The sequence below is a fragment of the Glycine soja genome, chromosome 18 (genome assembly GCF_004193775.1).
Source record: "Glycine soja cultivar W05 chromosome 18, ASM419377v2, whole genome shotgun sequence".
Taxonomy (NCBI): domain Eukaryota; kingdom Viridiplantae; phylum Streptophyta; class Magnoliopsida; order Fabales; family Fabaceae; genus Glycine; species Glycine soja.
Genome location: NC_041019.1, coordinates 10574385 through 10596594, shown reverse-complemented (window position 1 = coordinate 10596594; position 22210 = coordinate 10574385). Strand labels below are relative to the sequence as shown.

Below are 22210 nucleotides of genomic sequence, written 5' to 3'. Positions count from 1 at the left end.
TATCACAAATTCATAAATCATTGACTTTGTTAAAGTATTATTTGTGTTTAATTAATAATTTTTATATTATTGTAATTTTAATATTTTTTAATTTAATAATATTTTTAATAGTTATTTTTTGGTGTTCTCTAAAGATGTCCTCATTTATAGAGAAAATACACAACTATAACCATTGGGTTTCTAGATGTTAAGATATTCACAAAAGAATGTTTTCTTAGAGAATAACAATTAATTTGTATATTAAATTTAATCAGTATTGTAGATTATTAACTATTTAATTGATTAAATAAATTAATATACTACTATTTTCATTATTATTATTATTATTATTATTATAAGAAGGGTCCAGGAAGGTAAACATTATTGTAATTTGGTTTGAGTAGTCATAATGAATGCATTTTTCTCATTGATGTTGTCTCTTTATCTCTGCACGAAAAATTCCAAGAGTTTAATAAAAAATATACAAAAGATTATATGATGAGAGATCAAATTATACTGGTGCAACTTTGATAATTATTAAATCATTTTTATAACTTGATATAAAATGTAATTTTTATTAATCCGACCGTTGAATTATATTTACATATTACTAATATCGTTTGTATTAAATTTTGTCAAAATTAAACAACAATAAGAAGATAATCAAATGATTCATATCTCAATATATCTTTGAGTATATCATATTTGTAGTTATTGTGTTATTTCATTCAATTGATCTACCACAATTTTACTTTATGTTTTTGTTTGTCTAATGAAATTCTACTATCCACTTCCAACTGAAACAGTTGCAGACGATAATCATGTTGAATGTTGTGAAGTACTTTATTTTATCTAACATAATCAAGCCAATGGTGTAAAGGATTGATTCCCATATAAAAATATATCTAATTTTTTTTCGGAAAATTTTTGAAGTCAAAAAGAAATGTTCAATGACAAAGCAAGTTGATCGGTTAATTCAAAATAAATAAGAAATGGGAGTTAGTACTCCATTGTTGATGTTGCGTCCATTAAATGAACAGAAAGTACTTCAGTTTCTGTCCATCATGATTGATTATCATTTGAAAATATAAGAAAAAAGATTGTGCTAATCAACTTAATTCTATGCTTTTCTCTCTCAAAAGCTTTTCCCTGAGCAACTCTTACTTTCTTTATGTTTTCTTTATTATAAACATATTAGGATTTAGAGTGATACACTATTATATATCACTCAATGTACATAAAGTAAGGATCAAAACTCTAACAACATGATCTGGCACATTCCCCTGAGGCAGATTTGGCATTGAAGGTAAAAGAGGTAAGGTAACACTGGTTTGGGAAAATTTGAGGTTGAGTCATTTGCAGGAGATGACAAATTGCTAGGCTAAGCTACATGCTTGAAAGGGAAAGAAGTATAAAGAGAGCCATGAAATAGGCCAAACTACCTTTGCTTTCAGGTGTTATAGATATGAATAAGGCGTGGCTTATTCTGCTACTTTACTCTTTAAGAGAGTAAAGGTCCAAATTCGTCTCAATGAGTTTAATTGTTAGCCCCTTGAATTCCTTTAGAGTATGTTTGGATGAAGAAATTTAAAATTCTAAAGAATTTAAAATTCCCAGAATTTCAAATGCTTTAATTTAAATTTCTTCGCATGTGTTTGGATGGGGGGATTTAAAGATTTCTAGGAAATTCAAATACACAGCATTTTGATTGCCTTGATTTAAATTTCTTTCATTTTGTAAATATTTTGTTTGGATGAGACAATTCAATTTCTTGTATTTTAATTTCCTTATTTGGACAAAGTAATTCAATTTCAATGAAATTCAAACTTTTATTTTTAAATATTTATTTAAAAATTAAAATTTCAATAATGAATGAAAATAAACATGAGTCATTTTTTAAATAGTTAAATATTCAAAATAAATTTAATGTTATACAATATATAATAATAATTTTTTTAATATTTAATAATTAAATAATCAAAATAATTTTAATGGTAAACAATTTTGAATCTTATACAATATTCTTGTAGTAACACACAAAAAAACTTGGATTAAACAATAATGCAAAATTAAAAGATGAATGATATGTAATTCGTTATTCTTTCTAAAAAAAATTAATTACCTAGTCTCGCAATAATTTCAAAAAACATATTAAAATTAAATAATTATGTAATTTAAGGACACAATTATCTCATACAAAATTCAAATGATATTAATTTCATTGTTCGTAAGGGAAGAAAATTCAAATTACTAATAATGCACCAACGCATAAACATGAATCAACACAAGCATTACAAGGTCCTAATTAATCAAGTTCCAAACAAAGATCTTAAACAAGAATTACAAGGTCCAAATTAAGATCAACTAACTGAGTACATAACAATCCTAATAACTAAAAGAAATTAAAAAACAATGTTCTTCATTCCTTACTCTTCATTCATCATCAAGTGTAAAGGTCGAGGAGCCTGAATAATTAACATCGAATGTTTCCATTTAGGGAAGGAGAAACAAGATAATATAAGTCACATCAGGAAAGACAAATAACTATAGTGAAAATATGACTTCAACTAGGCATAAAAAAGGTTACTCATCAAGTTTCATTCCGCAAGATGTGTTAAAACATAATCCCAAAGACATAGCAACAACCAATCCATTATTATTAATTTTATGTAGATTAATCTATTTAGGAGCAATATACTATATTTCATATTCTATTATTAACTAAAATAGTGTAGCTGTATATATAAAACTCTATCTTATATTATCTTTAGTTAGAGTAGGAGAAATATATGCAACATATGATTCTTGTTATACTTTTGGTATTTAGTATAAATATCTTTTGGTAAAATATACTACAAAGTAGTTCCTAGTTCCTAGTATTAGTAGAGTAATGGATATATACACGAATATAAAGAATAAAAAGTGCTCTTGTATGATTTTTAATAAAATCTTTTTCTTTTGATTTCTTAAACAATAACGTTAAAACAAAAGGCACTTATTAAAAAGCCCTTATTGCATCCTAAGAGAGATTACATAAGTATTGCATCCTACATCCTAACCCGCTACCTCAGCAACCAATAAATCTAACGTGTATTGCTTATCAATGCTATCATGGTATAGCTGCCAGCAAAAAGCAATACCAACCTATCCCATCAATGCCATCACGTTATTGCTTATCAATTAGCATACTTCCATGAACATTTCTTTTGTAATATTGATTTGTCCATTGATCCATTTCCACACAACCAATGTAATATGCTTAAAATAATAATATTTTAACCCAAATATAATAATATTTTACTTTTTAAAACATTTCTCAATATATCAATGAGTATTAAAAATATTGAAAGATAGCTGTAAAAAAATGGAAAGATGATAATATATAGAGATGATATATAAAATTCCATAGGTAATTTACTATGGAATTTATGACTGCATAACGACCAAGAACTTTGTTCCCTCTTTCATGTTTCATTTTTAAGTAAATTCTTTGATATTTCTTAGAATTTGTTTGAAATTATCACTGATCTGAGTGTCCCAACATAATTAGGGGATCCCGTTTGAGTTTTAAATATATAACTAAGTTGAATATTCAAATAAAAAATTGTAACCCACACTGATATTCAGCTCAATCATAATTGTTACATGTGAAAAATGCCAATAATATCTAGACCAAAACAATCTATATGAAATCATTAAATCACATGATTCTCACCTTTTATTTAGTAAATCCTAGTTAAGATAAAGATAGTTGGGCCATCACTAATTATCATGTCAGTTATTTATATCCCATCTCTTCTTATTAGAGTTGGAAAAATTTGTTGAATCAAAATTTACATATAAATATCTTAAATGTGTATAATTTGTTTCCTCTTAATTTCATATATTTGAATCTACACTCTTAATATATTCTTCCTTTCATGATAATAATCACTAATTTTTTATTTTTAAATAAATTGTTTCCTTAACCTAGGTTCTAGAACCACCACTAGTTCAATTTGGTGTATTAGGCTAAGCAATTGTTCCAAGTGTGACCAGCTTACAAATTGTCTCATACCTCTGATAAATCCCTCCATATCATCTTCCCCTCATATATGTTATATGCTTAAAATGTATCAACTCCCAACCAACACCAATCATACTATTATGCAGACACTGCTTCAACAGAAAAAGCTACTGAACTTATTACGCAGACATAGTTAAACAAGCCAGCGGATTTGCATACCAACTTGACAGAGGATAAACTAATGAAGCCTTGCTTGCTTCCGTGACCTTAGCCAATTCCAAGACACAAACTAATCTTTGTCAATCAAAACTTTCCCTATGAACATACATGTAAGCATGTAATCCCTTGAACCCCATCAACAAATAACCAAAATGTCAAATATACCAATTCCCTTGAACCCCCAGAAAATCATACAGTTCAAGAAATTCAAACAGATTTGTTTCTCTATTTCTCTTTGATGCATATTCACAAACATATGGTGCTCACAACCTATCTCAACTCCAAACCCATCCAATTCACACCCACCAACATATCAAAATCACGAAAACAAAATAAATAAAATAGAAAACGAAACATAAATCAATAAAATCAAGCGACCCTTATAGCTACAAAAATGAAATCAAAATCAAACACACATAAACTTGAAAAAAGAAAAAAAACAGAGATGAGCGAGGGAGAGAGGAACTTACCAACGAGAGGAAGAAAAGCCACAGAGAGGGAGTGGTAGCTCGTGACGCTGCTGAGATGGAAAGAGAGAGCTCGTGGTGTGTGGTGTGTTGAGAGGGGGATAATAGTACAGGGAGGAATTTTAATTTCTTTCCTTTATAATGAGAATTTGAAATTCTCTCAAATTAGTATATTAAAATACTTTATAAAAATGATAGCATTTTAATTACTTTCAAAATACCCCATCCAAACATATTAGATTATTGGAAGACAATTTAATACCTCTGTTGAAATACTTTACCTGATTAAATTTCCCCATCCAAACACAGACATTTTTTAAATTTTGTGTTTGGATAAAAAATTAAATTTCTTCATTTTCAAAATCTAATCACAAGACAAAACATAAAGAGACTAAATCTAATCAACAAACAAAACAACCAAAGTCCCCAAAGGAGCAAATCAGACAGTCTACATCACCTTCCCTACCTCAACAGGTTCAACAAAAGGATCAAACAAGCCAAATACCAACACTCACTCATCACCATCCACAAGCTCAAGCTCAAGTCCCCCCCCCCCCCCAACCCACACACACACACACACAAACAAAAACAACTTCATCCGTAACTTATAATTCTAACATTTGACAGAAAGCAACCCTAGGTCTATAAGGCCTTTTGCAAACCTCAAGCAACAACGCAACCTCTTTCCCGAAATTCGACGCCGTCATAAACTCATCCTGAATCTCCTCAACAACCTCGCGGAGATCCCTGGTGCCATGTGCGGACAAAGTGGTGACGCTGCTTAAAACGGAAGAGTCACCATCCACCGTCGTAACGGTCGCTTCGTCAATCTCGAAACTAACCACTTTCTTTGCACCGCGTTCTTTGGAAGCAAGAGTGTCGGGGCTACGAAGAGAGAGATTGAGAGCAGAGAGAAAGAGAAGAGTGAGAAGCTACGAAGGAGGAGGACTTGTTTCACAAAAGAATTTCAAATTCTTTCATTTTTGAAAGAATTTGAAATCCTAAAATTTAAGCTAATTAAAATACCTCACCAAAATACTAAAATTTTATTTTCTTTTCAAATTTTTTATCCAAACACCTTATTTAACTAAAAAGTAATTAAAATACTTTAAAAATTGAATTACCCTATTAAATTTTTTCATCCAAACATACTCTTATTGTTACACTTGGCAATCTTGCTCAAGAAACTCGAATGGCTATGACATGATCGTGATGTGTCCAATCCAGAGTAACTTGGATCCATGTCATCAAAATGCACCTTGATTTAGCTAATATTTAATACTATTTTTGCTCCCTAATTTATTTTCAGTACATTTGCATTTCATGGAGAGAAGGTGAGTTCAAGAAAAATCGTTGGAGGAAGGAACCCTTATTGAGTGAAAAAATTTAGTACACGAAAAATTATTTTGAAGTAAAGCATTTTTTAGACAATTGTTCAACGTACGCTACTAGATATCTAACACATTTTAAACAAAAATTACTTTGCTCTAAATATCGTGGTTCCATTTTGATGCTTAAATGGCGTGTGGTTCTTATGAATGCTAAAATTTTGTTTATAATATAACAATGTCTTTGTTTAGTCTGTATATACCCCCCAAGTGTTTATAATATATACTATGTAAAAAAAAAATTGGCAAACCTCTGGGAGATTAGTGCAACAATAACTGAGGTAAAATGACAAACTACTTCGCTCTTTTTTCACTATTCTTGTGTACATTTAGTGACCTTTTTATCATCATGAATACTTTCTTTTTAATCCTTTTTACCTCCGTATTGTCTGTTTAATCTTTTTAATGAAGAAAACTGCTAATTAGAATTTCAAAGAAAGGATAATATGTTTTCATACTAACAAGTCACAACATCATGTCAGCATAATCTAAGGCCCATACATCAACACCCAGTTAGCCATAGAATAAAAATCCACAATATAAGAAGTACATGTTTTCTTGAAAAATTAGAAATTTGATATGGATATGATTGGAATAACTTAAAATCATGGTCTGCATCATCAGCCATCCTGAATCTCTGTCAGACCTTGCTCTTTTGCAATGCGCTTGATGTCAGATGCAGATATATTTCCCTGAATTGACCACAGTCCACAAGTAATGAGAATAAAAAACAAGTATAAATGATGTATAGTGGTGAAGAACTTTACAATATATGGAAAGATTTCACGAGGTCCTCTTTAGTGTCCCTCTCTCCTATTTTGGCTGTCATCATGTACTCAAATTTGTCATAATCAGTTGTTCCACTTCCATCCTTGTCCACATCTGCTATCATTTGATTAATTTTCTTAAATGATACCATAGGTTATCCATTAGAAATGTCAACGGAACTCTAGCAAAAAGAATAGCATCAGGAAACCCTATATGATGTACATAAACCACTGCGATGGTAAATTTTGGATTTCATCACTAGTAATTGACTCCCTAACATTAAATAAGTAGAAGAACAACCACAGCTAAATACTAAATAGAACAATAAAGAGGAGGGGCTAGGGAAAGTTAGCTTCATCAATTATGGACATGGAGAGAGACAGATGGCTCCCTTCCTTGTGACAATGATTGCAAATTCTAAATCTCTTGAACTCTAATCTGATTTTCAAAGACGGCAAAACATATTGCTAAATCTCATTCGATTATGAGAGAAAAAGATCCTACAAATGGAATGAACTTAGTGAATTTAGTGTTTGAACAATTGGGTTAAAGTCTGTCTTGCAAGACAACTTAATGAACATTGTCCATTATTGACATCTTTGGTTCTAGGTGTGCCAATTCACTTTTTGAAAAGTGCAGGGTAAAAAATGCTATTAAACCCTACTATTGCCAATAAACATTCAAGAGAAACTTCGTAAAATTTATGGAAGAAGAAAAAATGTTCCCTCTAATGGGGAGAGGAAGGATTACAAGTTAATATGTTGTCAATTAAAGATAGAATTTTGACTATGTTGTTAGCGTTTTTGATCCTTTCTTTCTGTATAGTGATATATAATGATGCGTTCTAAATTCTAATGTATATAATAAAGGAAAGAACAGAAAGAAAGTAGGACTTGCTCAGTGAAAACCTTTTGATGGAGAAAAACAAAATTAAACTGATCAGCATAGTCTTTTTTTTATATATATATTTTCAAATAATATCAATCATGATGAACACAAACAGAGCAATGCTAAACCATTCCATCTTAAAACAACTGACATATACACATGCGTATGGGACAAAACCAAAGTACTTACTGTTCACTTAATGGATGCAACATCATTCAGAACAAACTGTAGAAGCTTCAAAATTTGAGTCCATAAGCCCTTCCTAAAGTTCACCAAAACCACCCTTCAAATCTCTATATACCGATTAAAAGGCCACAGCCTACAAGTAACCATTCTTAGCAAAGACATACGCAAGTATAAATTTTATTCTGAAATCCAAAAAGAAAATAATGGAACTGTACATAGATTTTGCAATTTTATACATCTAATGCACATAATGTGCAGAGATCTTGCATACCATGGCAGCTTCAAGGATTCAGTAACAAAAACCTTGCATATAAATTAAGAGAAAAAATGAGAGTTTGTTGAAATTCCCATTATGATGACTGTCTTATCTGACCTGAAAAGCTTGGAAGAGAAGAGAGCACTTAATTCCTCAAGTGCTCTATTCTTAACTTACAGGCAGCAATTTTGTACAAATTCTCTTATTATTTTGGACATTATTAAAGGTAACGGTGCTACCTTTTCACCCAAGGGTGGTCCTCCAAAGTACATCATTTACACCCTTGACTTGATTATGTTAGATAGAGTCAAGTACCTAACACTTTTAAACCTTGTCATTACCTACAATTGTTTCAGCTTAGAGTGGATAGTAGAATTTAATTAAGGAAATGAAAGAAATGTAAAGAAGAAAAGACTGTGGTTGGTTAATTGAATGAAATAACTAAGAATAACTAGGAACAGGATATTCTGAAAAAGAAATGAAGTTGAACTGAATCAGGAAGTAAGCCTTAAACAGATATTTATATTCTAAAGAAGTCTAGTTAGAGAGCAACACTCATCTAAACCAAGAAAAAAAGAGTCCAGTTAGAGCGCAACACTCATCTACACCAGAAAAAAGAGTCCACTTAGAGAGCAACACTCATCTAAAACAGAAAAAAGGCACCAAAGTTATAGGATTTGCGATGCACTTTAAATAAAAAGTTTAGAAGTACATAAAAGGAAAACATTCTTCCTACATAAATTTACAGGATAAGACATTATAATAGCAACAACAAATACAAAGTGAATTATAGAAGCATTACTTCAAGCAGGACAAACCCAATAAAAAATCTTTCACTTATAAATTTTTCTGCTTAATGAAAGAGAAAACATATGATGACAAGAAGGATCATACATTACCATAAGACCACCAATTGCTTCTTCATATTGTTACTTTGACCAAGAGAAATATCAATAAATTGATATAAATTGAGATGTCACTTCAATATAACTATTGCTAATTTCCAAGTACAAATAAAGGCAACTACCACTGGTTGAACCAAAAAAGGGGACCATCACATGATAAAAGGCAGAAATACATAGCAAGTTAGCAATCTACTCGTTCTATACTACTACTTAGATTTAGGAAATATGTTCTGTAGTGGCAAAAAAGGACTCATGGCCTGAATTTACAAATCAAGGAGTACTACGTCACTATGGCTCTGCTTTGACTCCAATATTTTGAACTTTATGGCCAAATTTTGCTGCTTTAAGCTTAGCAATCACTCTTTCAAGCTTCCAGATCCTGCTTTCAAGATTAGAAGCTATGTTTGCTATACGATGGCTGGCATCTTCCCCTTCCTTGTCATTAACATCATTTCTATCACAAAATGAATGCTCAATTTTAACTTCGTTCCCATTGTCCTTGACAGTTCTTGCTCCTTCAACACTTGCTGATGGAAAAACATCAGATGGAGGACTAGACAAAGCCTTGCCATTTCCAACTTCTTCATCACCAAGACATCTAACTTCATTAGAAGAATCGGATAATTCAATAATTGACAACTTTCCCTCTTCATCAAAATCTTTTTCTTGTTTTGCATTAATCTTGGAAGTAAAACCAGGTGGTGGGCCATAGGATCCTCCACTCTCTTTCTTCATAGATGATGATGTTGGTAACAAATGTTCTGGGCTACTTACAACACAATGATCATGCATGTCTCCTTCCTTACTTGGATTTGATTGCTTCCACCAACGATAGTACCTAGAAGTAACATTAGGCTGATGGCAGGCACATAATGCAGTGTACAAATTTGTATCCATTACTGGCTGACTATAACTTATCCAAGGATTGTCATTGTAATGTGCTAACATACCAGGAATGTCCTGATCCATTCCGAATTGCATAGCAACACGATTTGGCAAGTACTGTTCTATACACTCCATACCCACCAACTCCGAGACTCTCAAGCAGCGAGCAAAGGATTCTAATTCATCATCAAAATTGGGATTATCGCATACCCACATGTCATTTTCATTGTAAAGCTGAAGAGCTGGAGAATTCTCATAAGGGTGCCAAATGAAGCCGTTTTCAGCTCCAACAGAGTCCAAAATCAGTTTCAAGTTGTCTCCTTTCAGCATTTTCACGGCGTGCCATTTAGTCATCAAGAGTTGGCCTTGCTCAATTACATCGGGGAGCGGCTGCAGAGCTGGAAATCTCTCCAATGCCCATACTTGAACCAACTGAAAAGGAGCCCACAGAGTAACTTCCAACTCCACTGTTGCGACAATTCTGATTTTGTTATTTAGCAAACTCAAATCCCTGTAGATGCTGGCCAAGACAGCAGGAGCAAGTGCTAGTTTAAGCCCTCTTGCTAAATGTATGGCAATAGGAAAAGTGCTTTTCAAAATGGTTGTATATGATCTACCAGGGAAAACAAACCTCGACAACCACAAAGACAAGAACGCCTCATGCTCCACTCGGCTCTCGTTACTCATGAAATGCTTCATCCATGGAGTATGATCCGCCCTTCTGGCCTTAGATTTGAAAAACATCCTAAAAACTCCTATAAGTTTTTGTTCTATTTCCCTTTCCTCACCACTCACAAGAGGGCTAGAAATAGGAGCTCCCATAACAGAGTAACCCCAACAAACTTTCATATCCTCCAATGTTATCGTTGCTTCTCCCCAAGGAAACACAAACGTGTTGGTCTTAGAACACCATCTTTGTGCAAGCTCAATGATCAACTCATCATTCCTACGGATTTGAAAAGTTGAAGCTTTGATTGCCTGGTCTATCCCAGCTTTCATCCACACACATTCATACTTGTGTTGCATTTGTTGGACCCATGTATTCCATTCTGCACTTGGGTAATGCCACCCTTTGTATCTTACTTCAAGCAACTTCGCGTGGTCCGAATTGACAGTGGCTGTTCTTCCAGAAGAGAACATGGAATGAGGAAGAGTTGCCGAGTCTTCCACGCAAGGTTTGATGAAATAAGCAGTTCTGTGAACTGGGTTTTCACCGGATAATGGTGAAACCATGAGTTGTTCATCTTTGACTTGGATGATGGGGTCCTCTGATGACTCCATTGTAGAGTAGTTGCTGAAGGAAGGGAAGGATAGAGAATTCGAAACGTTCATTACAATGTATTGGCATTAAAGAAAAATTACTAAAATATATTTTCGATCTCAATGAATATTTAATTTTTTATTTGTTTTATAATAATTTTTTTGTTGTGTCTTTAATCAAATAATATATTTCTTTCTTTGACATTTTTTAACTCATAATAAATGATTAAATTTTGTGTTTATTTTTTGATAATTTTTTCATTTATTATTAATTTTTTAAAAAAAAAATAATAACAAATGAATTTCTTTTACTAGAAAGTAAAAATAAAATTTGTTAGTTTATAAGGAACTAAAAAAAAGTGTATAGGACCACAATAAAATTTTTGTTTTATTGTAGAAAAAAATAAAAATAAATAAATTATAGAAAACATAAAATTAAGGTATTTATTAAGAATTATAAATTGTTTTTTTAAAAAAATATATTAACGGATGTTTTAAATTTTTATGAACATTAAAACTTTTATTTCAAATTTATCTGAAATAAATTATATTATATCAATATAAGGATTTTTAAATAAATTAAAATATATTTTTTCCCTTTAAATATATTTTCAGGTTTGGAGTCCAACAAATCTAACTTCAGATAAAAAAAGGAGCAATGTTATAATTTTATAGAAAAACAAAACAAATGAAATTTTTTACAAGAACAAACAACAAACTTTGGATATATATAAGAAAAATATATTTTAATCTTTTAATTAAGTATCACATCTTAAGTTTTTCAACCATTAATAATCGGTTAATATTTATAAATGATACATTAATAGAGTAATTAATTTCCATTATAACAATGAATTTATTCGTCAAGTTACAAATATAAACCAAGGGAATCCACATTATTTGTATTGAAGAAAGGACACAGCACAAGAATCGTATTTTTCAGTTACTTTGAACAAATTAAACTGTAAAGCAACAAAACCTTTTGTTTTGGTTATTTTCTTTGCCAACTTCACAACAAGTCTTATTTTAGAATTGAGTCGTAATTATATGTCAATATTTTCTTGTGTTCAATTATTCCTAAGGAACTAACTAATTGAATTAAGAGAAAGAAGCAAATATGAAATTAAGTAAAGGAACCAATAAAATTTAAATACAGTACTAAAAAAACATACAATTTCATTCATCCATACAACTTGTACAATAACAAAAGTATATAGCTGGTTTTGTTTATCATCACGATAAACTCCTGATCTGCACTAACCTCACGATTATCTGTATATTTATTTTATGGCCAAAAAATAGATATAACATCTCACACTCATGAGAAGAAATTATGCACTAATGGGAAAGCAAAATAATAAAAAAAAAAAACATGAGGCACCCCTGTTATTATTGAACTATCATATCACTGTTAACGGTTAAACCCTTTATTTCTAGCAAGCTTTAAACTGCATTTCACAAAAAGCAACGTTTTCTTCCTTTTTCTTTTAAGACCTCAGATTGTGCTATTTTCAATTCTGAGGTAATATGAATAGTAAACAATCAGATAGTAAACTTATGCAATGCTTACACTACTACATAAGTGCTATTTTACGACACGGTATCAGAGACGGTTGTATAAAACCGTTTTTGAAACGTCTATTCAAATACGATTTTTATAAAACCGCCCTGGTTTATGCCGCTTCGGATTTCAACTCTCCAACGCTTCGGATTTCACCACTTTTAATGCTTTGGGTTTCTGAACAACCAATTAAAAAGTGATAAGCGAAACATTTTTTCCCAATTCCAACTAAAAACTTTTTGTCCCTGTATTTATTATTATTTTAAAATAAAAATAATATAAACATAATTTTTTTTAAAAAATAAAGACATTCACCTTCCCTTTCTCTCTCACGACTCCCACCTACCACCACAAGCAAACCCACAACCCTTTCTCACTCACGTAACCTACCCTCTCTCCAACTCTGCATGCTCCAGCGGAGCCCAGGGGCACGCGTCGATTTCAGTGGCCGGAATCGCCGTTGTTGCTTGTTCTGGTTGCAGCCTTTGAATGAAAACCAGAACCGCAGCGTGTGGTAGTCCCCAAAGGTTTCGCTAGCACCTCCGACATCTTGAACTTGTCCTCGTGTTCGTGTCGGAGATTAAGATTTGGAATGGATCATCGAGATCCAGATCTGAACCATCTAAATCCAAATCGCCATCGAGATTTAGATCTAGAATAGTTCTTGCGTTTCAATCTGAAACAATTTTGCGATCTGTTTTCATTTGATTTCTTGAATCTGAGATTGTTTTTTTGTTTTCTTGACCACTAAACCCATTCTAGAATCTGAACCCTTTAAGTTTTTTTTTCTCATTTTTTCATGAAACTTTATGCATTCCACCTGTTTGTTGAAATTCCTGTGCCAATCATTTTCCTAACTAAGTTATTAGTTTTTTTCCTTTCTTTGTTTAAACATTATTTTCATTTCAATTAGGAAGAAAAGGTAATATCAATTTGGTATTATATTTCAATCGGAGCTTGTGGCTTTGGTGAATATGGAACGACGATGAATTGGTATGATGGAAAAGTCGCAGGGGTGTCTGATCTATGGAGGAATGGAGCTGGCTGTGGAACATGTTATCAGGTACTTACTTTTCTTTCCTTAATTTATTTTTAATAAACAATTGATTCAATGTTTCTAATAAAAGTAATAAAAATATCCTCAAAATAATTGTTGTATTTCTCAAACCACAAATGGTCAATTGCTTTTTAGTTTGGTGTGGTTTGAGAAACTATTTTAATTGTCAATAGCTTTTTAATTCTTTTAGCACTCTAACATGGTGAAAATATACGGTACTTTAATTGTCAATATTGGTATTAATTTTGTCTCAAGTCAAATATGATTTTAGCAAAAAAAGGATAATATATATATATATATATATATATATATATATATGTATGTGTGTGTGTATTGTTATGGTTAAGTAATATTGATTTTCCAAAGTTTAATAATTTGACTAGAAGTTAAAAAAAATAGTTTGCTCGGTCATATATGGGGATCATGTGGCCTTTGAGCAAATAGTGGAACCAACACAAAGTGAGGCTGCATGGGTTGAAGGGCCATATTAGCTGCCTTTGTTGTGGGTTTGGTCACTTAGATTGTGGTGTACGAAAATAAACTGATCACATGGCTATGGATTGGGTTGGTTAATTCTCAATCGAGGGCCTTGATTTTGAAATTTGAACATTTCAAATTGATCATACAATGGTCCAAATACATCTCATTTTTTTTTATCTGAGCCGAAGAAAGAGAGAAATGAAAAGAAACAAATAAAAGGAGCATGCAGAAAATGATAGATGTGATTATAAATGTCTGGAAAAAAAATGAGATGTAACATGTAAGGGAAAATAATGGTATAATATAATTTTTGTTCCATGGTAATCCTTTTCACATTTATAATACTTTATAATATTTGACTTACGGTGGATTCCATGTGAATTCATGTTGCGTGAGAAATGAGCATATAAATAATATTGTATTTAGTTATTTAGTGCGTGTTTAATTTATGAGCATATAAATAATCCTTTTCTTTAATGTTAATTTAATTATTTAGTGCGTGTTTAATTTGATGAAAAACATCGAAATTAATTGTTTCAAATCAAACATGATTATATTTTAGCAAAGATACATATTTTTAGTTATTTGTTACTAGGTAATATTGACTTTACCTCCAAACTTCAATTTAACTAAAAGTTATAAAAGATCACTGGTGTTAGAGAAATAGTAGTTGCATAGTGTAATTCTTTATTTATTATTTATCAAGCAACTTCTTCATCTTGATATTGTAGCACTAGACTTTACCATCAATAATTTATTTATTTTAATAATTTTTTTGAATTAAAGCTTGTATTTTTATATTTTATTTTTTCTATTTTTATATATTTGCACCCACTTATTTCAGTTCTTATCATTTACACCCACACACTTGGTTTTATCACTTTATCCTGATAGGTATGCTAACTGAATGCTATTACAAAATTTCATTTGATTATTTTTTTTCTTATATTTTGTTCACACACACACACATGCTAAATTTCTTTCTTGATGTAGATAAAATCTTTTTTATGTTTTTCCTTATTTATTGAATTGATGAAATAAGTGTGTTTTTATTTTATTAAGGTTAGGATATACACAGCTTCACAAGTGCTGATATATTCCTTGATTGCCATGTTTCCACTAACATTAATTTAAAGCTTGTGTTTATTGATCAACTAGTAGGGATTATATTGAGATGTATTAGAAGCTCATTGCTAAGATTAATATATTTTTAATTTATTTGTATTTTAGTCATAACATAGAATTTTGGTTCTGATGTAGGAATGACATACAACGAAGGATGAATTCATTGGAAGATAGAGTTTGATCTTCTGACTGTGCAATATATTGGTTCATATGTTAAGTAATAATTGTAAAAGATAGAAGTTTGTTATTTATTTGAGGTTTTGATTAGATTATGCATGTGATTCAATTGTGATTAATTTTTTTTAAAAAAAATTATATTCTAAGACGGTTCTTTGAAAACCTTCTTAGAATTTTGAAATATATTTAATTTTTTATTTTTAAAAAATATTTTTTACGACGATTCTTTACTGAACCGTCTTAGAAAAAGGTAATATTCTAAGACGGTTCTTAACTAAGAACCGTCTTAGAATTTTATCATTTTCTAAGACGGTTCACTAAAGAACCGTCGTAAAAAATAAAGACTTTTTACGACATTAACTATAACGACGGTTAAAAATCGTCGTAAAAAGTAATTTTTAACCGACGTAAAACACTCTTTTTCTAGTAGTGTTAACAAATAAACATTTAAAAATAATGACAAATATTGTGTTCCTTTAATTTATTTAATAGAATTTGTCATCCAACGGACAAGGGAGTATAATACATTGACCTACCCTGAGAATTATAATTCCAATGTAAACACCCCAAGACACTTTCAAAAACTACATTGAAAAATAATTTTTGATTAAGCAATATTTCCATTTAATTTTTACAAACATATATGAATTTAATGTATATGTAAAAATAATTTTATACTTATCATTCAATCACAAATCACCATTTGAATTTAAGATAATTATATTTAAAACTAATTAACAAACTTATTTTCCCATGTATACCCGTTTGTATAATTTTTTGGTAAACTTTGGGGAGGTTAGTGTAGCTGAGGTAAAATGACAAACTACTATTTAGTGACCTCTCATCATCATGAATACTTTCTTTTTTCCTATGAAATTTGAAAGTTGACAAGGATATGATTGAAATAATTAACTTACTACGTTGGTTTGCTTCATCAACCATCTCCTGAGACTCTTTATCATTGAAAGTTTGACCTAACTCTTTTGTAATGCACTTGATGTGGGATGTAGATATCTTTCCCTTAATTCATCACATGTAATGAGAAGAGAGAATAAGTATAAATGATGCATAATGAGTCGTCAGTACGAATAATTCAAAGGCTTTCGTAATCTCAGGATTCTTTTGAGTTGTCAAATGATGGCATCCTATTTGTTTATTGTTGTACCTCATGGATTCCCTTCTATATAAAGATGACTGGTATGTGTTGAAGCTTGGAGTTAGTTAAACATATCAATTCAGCCCTTCATGAGCTGTATCTGAAGTAGTTAGTAGTTAGTTTGGTTTTCTGTTATTTTCAGTTAGAAGGACCAATCTGCAAGTTAACTTTGTATTACAAGTGCAGAGTGATCCCTATGTTGGCTGTATAAAAGTGACACCAGTTGGTTCTATGAATAGCAATGATCTTTTTTCAGTTTTATGATTAGATCTCTTATTTCATTTTCTTTCTCTCTTATCGTCATCATTCAAGACTCAATTTCTTTGTTTCTAGTTTGAGGGTGCAGTAAGCATCGGGTTTGACAGTGGTATCAGAGCTTCTGGTTCCATCGATCCTGGGAGAGTCTTGTTTGGTTTCAGCGTGGGTTCCTCGAAGCTCCATTGTTGTAGAGATGAATGGGAACGAGCTTCCAACACATCTACCAATCCTTGATAGGAACAACTATGATGCATGGTGCATTGAAATGAAAGTCATCTTTGGAATGCAAGATGTTCTTGAATCTGTTATGATTGGACTTCAAGAATTGGAGAAAGATGCAGGGGAAGCACAAAAAGGTATGTTCAGAAAATCCAAGAAAATGGATTATAAGGCTCTTTTCCTTATTCACCAGTGTGTGGATCCTCAAAACTTTGCCAAGATTGCCTCGACTACATCAACTAAGCAAGCTTGGGACACTCTTGCAAAGGTCTATGCTGGTTCTGATAAGTGGAAAAGAGTCAAGATGCAAACTTTGAAGCGGCAATTCGAGCTACTACAGATGAATAAGAAGGAAGGTATGGCCAAATACCTAAATCGTGTTCAGAATCTGTCAAATCAGATGATGGCTTGTGGTGAAATCTTGAAGGATCAAGATCTTGTAGAAAAGGTTTTAAGAACCTTGAGTTCAAGATTTGATTATGTGGTCGTTGCAATAAGAGAATCTAAGGAATTTGCAGAAATGAAATTGGACGAGCTTCAATGCTCTCTTGAAGCACACAAGCGAAGAATCAAAGAAAGGGAAACAAATAGGTCATCTGAACAGGCCTTACTTGCTCAAAGTGGAAAAAGATTAAAAAATGGTTCAAAAAGTAGTAAAGGGAAGGTTAAACCGAAAAACCATAAATCGAAAGGAACAAGAGATGATGGCACTGATGATTCAAGTGCTGATGAATCCAATCATGATTATAGTGGGTCACAATTAAGATAGAAGGGCTTTCATAATAGCGGTAAGAGTGGTAACTCTAGAAGAAAACATATTCAATGTTGGTATTGCAGAGAATGAGGTCATTTTGCAACTCAGTGCAGAGCCAGGAAGGCACAAAAGATAAGAGATGATCAAGCACAACTAGCTCAGGAGAGTGACTCAAAGGATGATCAAGTCCTTTTGATGGTGACAAATGATTCAGACAAGGCTACCAATAATGAATGGTACTTGGATACAGGATGCTCAAATCACATGATTGGGAGGAAAGACTGGCTGATTGATTTGGATGAATCTATAAAGAAAAATGTCAGGTTTACAGATAACAACACAGTCAAGGCAGAAGGTCTTGGGAGGGTGTTGATTCACAGAAAAGATGGTAAAAGGTCCTCAATCAATGAAGTTCTCTATGTACCTACCATGCACAACAACTTGTTGAGTTTGGGACAGTTGCTTGAGAAGGGATACAAGACAATGCTTGAGGACCACCATATGAAGATTTTTTATCAGAAGGTAAGGATGATTATCAAGGCACCTGTGTCAAGCAACATGACCTTTAAGATTGAATTACAGGTTCAGCAAGATTAAGAGTGTCTCCCAGACATTAAAGACTCTAAAAGTTGACTTTGGCATCAAAGGTATGGCCACTTGAATTTTAAAAGGCTTAGAATGATGAGTAATAATAAAATTGTTACAGGAATGACTAATATACAACAACCTAGTAAAATGTGTGACAGTTGTTGTGAATCCAAACAACCAAGGAAGTCATATAACACTAAAATGCCAACTAAGTCCACAGTAGTTTTGAATATGGTCTATATGGATGTGTGTGGCCCTTTTGAGAAAGTCTCTCTAGGGGGTAGCTCATATTTTGTGTCCTTTATAGATGATTACTCAAGAAAGGTGTGGATTTACTTGCTAAGTAGGAAGAGTGAAGCGTTTCTCACCTTCAAAAGATTTAAGGTGATGGTAGAAACACAAAGTGGAAACAGGGTACAGAAACTAAGATCAGATGGTGGTGGTGAATATACATTACATGAATTCAAGAAATTTTGTAAGGATGAGGGTATCATTCATGAGATCACACCTTCATATACACCACAACACAATGGTGTATCTGAGAGACTCAATAGAACCATAGTCAACATGACCAGGTGTATGCTAAATAATTTTCACTTGCCAAAGGAATTTTGGGGTGAGGCAGTACAACAACCTATCTGCTCAACAGATGTCCAACAAAGAGCCTAAAGAGTGTGACACCTGAAGAAACTTGGAGTGGAAGTAAGTCCTATGTCAAGAACCTAAGAGTGTTTGGATGCTTGTGTTTTAAGCATGTTCCAGATCAATTGAGAAGAAAATTGGGCAAGAAGGGAGAGCAGATGATTATGCTGGGCTATCATGGTAGGTGGGTATAGGCTTTATGATTGTAACTCAAAGAAAGTGGTGATCAGCAGTGATGTAATTTTTTATGAAAGTAGAAGCCTGAATTGGGAAAACATTGTTGAAGATACTGACTCAAAGCAGCAGGAACTCAAGATTGAAATTGAGGAGTCTACTTCAAAATCAGCCAATGATTGTGAAACTGCAGATCATGAGACACTAGTTCATGTTGACCAGAACTGAGAGGGGACAACAGACAATAGGCCTAAAAGAACCCGGGCTCCTTCATCAAGACTTCAGGGTTTTGAAGTACACACTGATGACACTATTACTGATGATGGTGAACTTCTACCCAGTGAAGTAGTGCATGCTGCACTGTTTGTTGATGTTGAGACTTTTTTCTTTGCACAAGCCATCAAGGAAAGAAAATAGGTAGAAGCAATGAAGGAAGAGCTACAATCAATTGAAAGGAATGGGACGTGGGAGTTAGTCAAACTTCCAAAAGGAAAGAAGGCCATAGGTGTTAAGTGGGTATACAAGATCAAATATAAGCCAAATGGGGATGTAGCTAAGTACAAGGCTAGGCTGGTGGCAAAAGGCTTTCTTCAGAGAGAGGGAATTGACTATAATGAAGTTTTTGCCCCTGTGGCAAGATTGGAGACAGTGAGGATGATTGTAGCTACTGCCAGTAATAGAGGTTAGGCCATGTACCAGATGGATGTCAAATTGGCTTTCTTAAATGGATACCTAGAAGAAGAGGTGTACATACTACATCCACCGGGCTTTGAAAAGGAAAAGCATGAAGATAAGGTTTACCGGCTCAGAAATTCCCTTTATGGCTTAAAACAATCACCAAGAGCCTGGAACATGAGGATTGATGGAGTCTTAGCCAAACAAAAGTTCAACAAATGTAAGGCTGAGCATGGTGTGTATGTAAGGGCTAATTGTCCAACCAATCTATTGTTGGTTTGTTTATATGTTGATGATCTACTTGTGACTGGTAGTAGTGAAAAAGAGATTCAAGCCTTCAAGAAGTTCATGATGGCTGAATTTGAAATGACTGATTTAGGAAAGCTATCACATTTCCTTGGATTAGAATCTAGCCAAGTCCAGAAAGGGAGTGTTCATGCACCAAAGCAGATATGCACAGGAGGTTTTAAAGAGATTTGGCATGTTGAACTGCAATCCTTCTTCCACACCAGATGAACCAGGACTTAAGCTGGAAAAGGACCCTGAAGAAGAACTTGTTGATGCAACTGAGTTCAAAAAATTGGTTGGATCCTTAAGGTACTTATGCAATAGTAGACCTGATATCTGTTTTGTAGTAAGTTTGATCAGCAGATTCATGAAAAATCCTAGAGTTTCACACATGCAAGCAGCCAAAAGAGTGATTAGGTTTGTTAAAGGGACAATTGGCAATGGTGTGTTGTTCCAATTTTAAGTTGAATCAGGAAAATTAGATTTGTTTGGTTACACAAATTCTGATTGGAAAAGAGATCTAGAACAGAAGAAGAGTATTAAAGGGTATCTGTTCATGTACTATGATGCACTAGTGGCTTGGAGCTCAAGGAAGCAGGATGTGGTAGCCTTGTCCACTTGTGATGCTGAGTATGTGGCAGGATCACTTGGTGCATGTCAAGCAGTTTGGATGATGAACTTGCTCAAGGAATTGAAGCTTAGGGAGAAGAGACCTGTCTGCTTGTTGATTGACAACAAATCTACAATTAACTTAGCCAAACACCCTACTCTGCATGGCAGAAGCAAGCATATTGAGCTTAAGTTTCGCTATATCAGAGATCAAGTTTCAAAAGGGAATGTAAATGTGGAATACTGTCAAACAGAAGAACAACTAGCAGATTTGATGACAAAGCTAGTCCAAGTCTCGAGGTTCAAGCAGATTTGTAGTAGACTGATCAATAGCTTGAAGGATCTGAATTGAGGGAGAGTGTTGAAGCTTGGAGTTAGTTAAACATATCAATTCAGCCCTTCATGAGTTGTATCAGAAGTAGTTAGTTTGGTTTTCTGTTATTTTCAGTTAGAAGGACCAATCTGCAAGTTAACTTTGTATTACAAGAGCAGAGTGGTCCCTATGTTGGCTGTATAAAAGTGACACCAATTGGTTTTATGAATAGCAATGATCTTTTTTCAGTTTTATGATTAGATCTCTTGTTTCATTCTTTTTCTCTCTTATCTCCATCATTTAAGACTTAATTTCTTTATTTCTGATTTGAGGGTGCAGTAAGCATCAGGTCTGACAGTATGGAATTGCACTTGTTAATGTTGATTCGTGATAGTTCTATGCTCCCTCCATTCTCTTTTATAAGAAAAGAAAAACAATTTTCTTTCTCATTTATAAACAAATTTTGATTATTTTTGTTTCATTTAATGAGATTATGTTTCAAAATACCATTTATTTAATAGGGTTCATGCTTAATATCAAGTTCCAATGATAATTTTTAAAAAAAATTAGTTTTTAATTGAAAATAACAAATTTAATGATATTAACTAACTTTGTTAATAAGTGTGAAATCAATTTTTTTCTTGTAAAAGGAATCAGAGGGAGTATATATGTAGTTTTCAACCCTATATTTGATATTATCTCCGTTATTAAATGTTAGACTCTTTTAACTAATTCATATTCTTTAAAAAAAGTGGGTTAATATAGTTAGTAACATTAAATTTATTAACATTTTATATTATTTTGTCAAAATTATCCTTAACATTATTAATTATAACTAATAATCTCTCCTTTCACTTAATTACTTTTCCACCTAATTAATTAATGTGTGTTAGTCTTTTTATCCAATTCATAGGAGAAAGATAATGT

At 32.4% G+C, this 22210-nt stretch overlaps 1 protein-coding gene and 1 long non-coding RNA gene across 2 annotated transcripts; one reads left to right on the top strand and one right to left on the bottom strand.

Annotated features, from left to right (window-relative positions):
• Positions 1 to 9350: 9350 nt before the first annotated feature.
• On the bottom strand, positions 9351 to 11228 carry LOC114396911. The gene is made up of 2 exons (XM_028359075.1): positions 9977 to 11228; positions 9351 to 9787 (listed from the first exon to the last, which is right to left on the bottom strand). The coding sequence occupies exons 1-2, from the start codon at positions 11226 to 11228 to the stop codon at positions 9351 to 9353; spliced, it is 1689 nt and encodes a 562-aa protein (XP_028214876.1).
• A 1833-nt stretch (positions 11229 to 13061) lies between these two features.
• On the top strand, positions 13062 to 15716 carry LOC114395702. The gene is made up of 2 exons (XR_003663089.1): positions 13062 to 13831; positions 15566 to 15716. It is a non-coding gene; the product is annotated as an uncharacterized LOC114395702 (long non-coding RNA).
• Positions 15717 to 22210: the final 6494 nt, after the last annotated feature.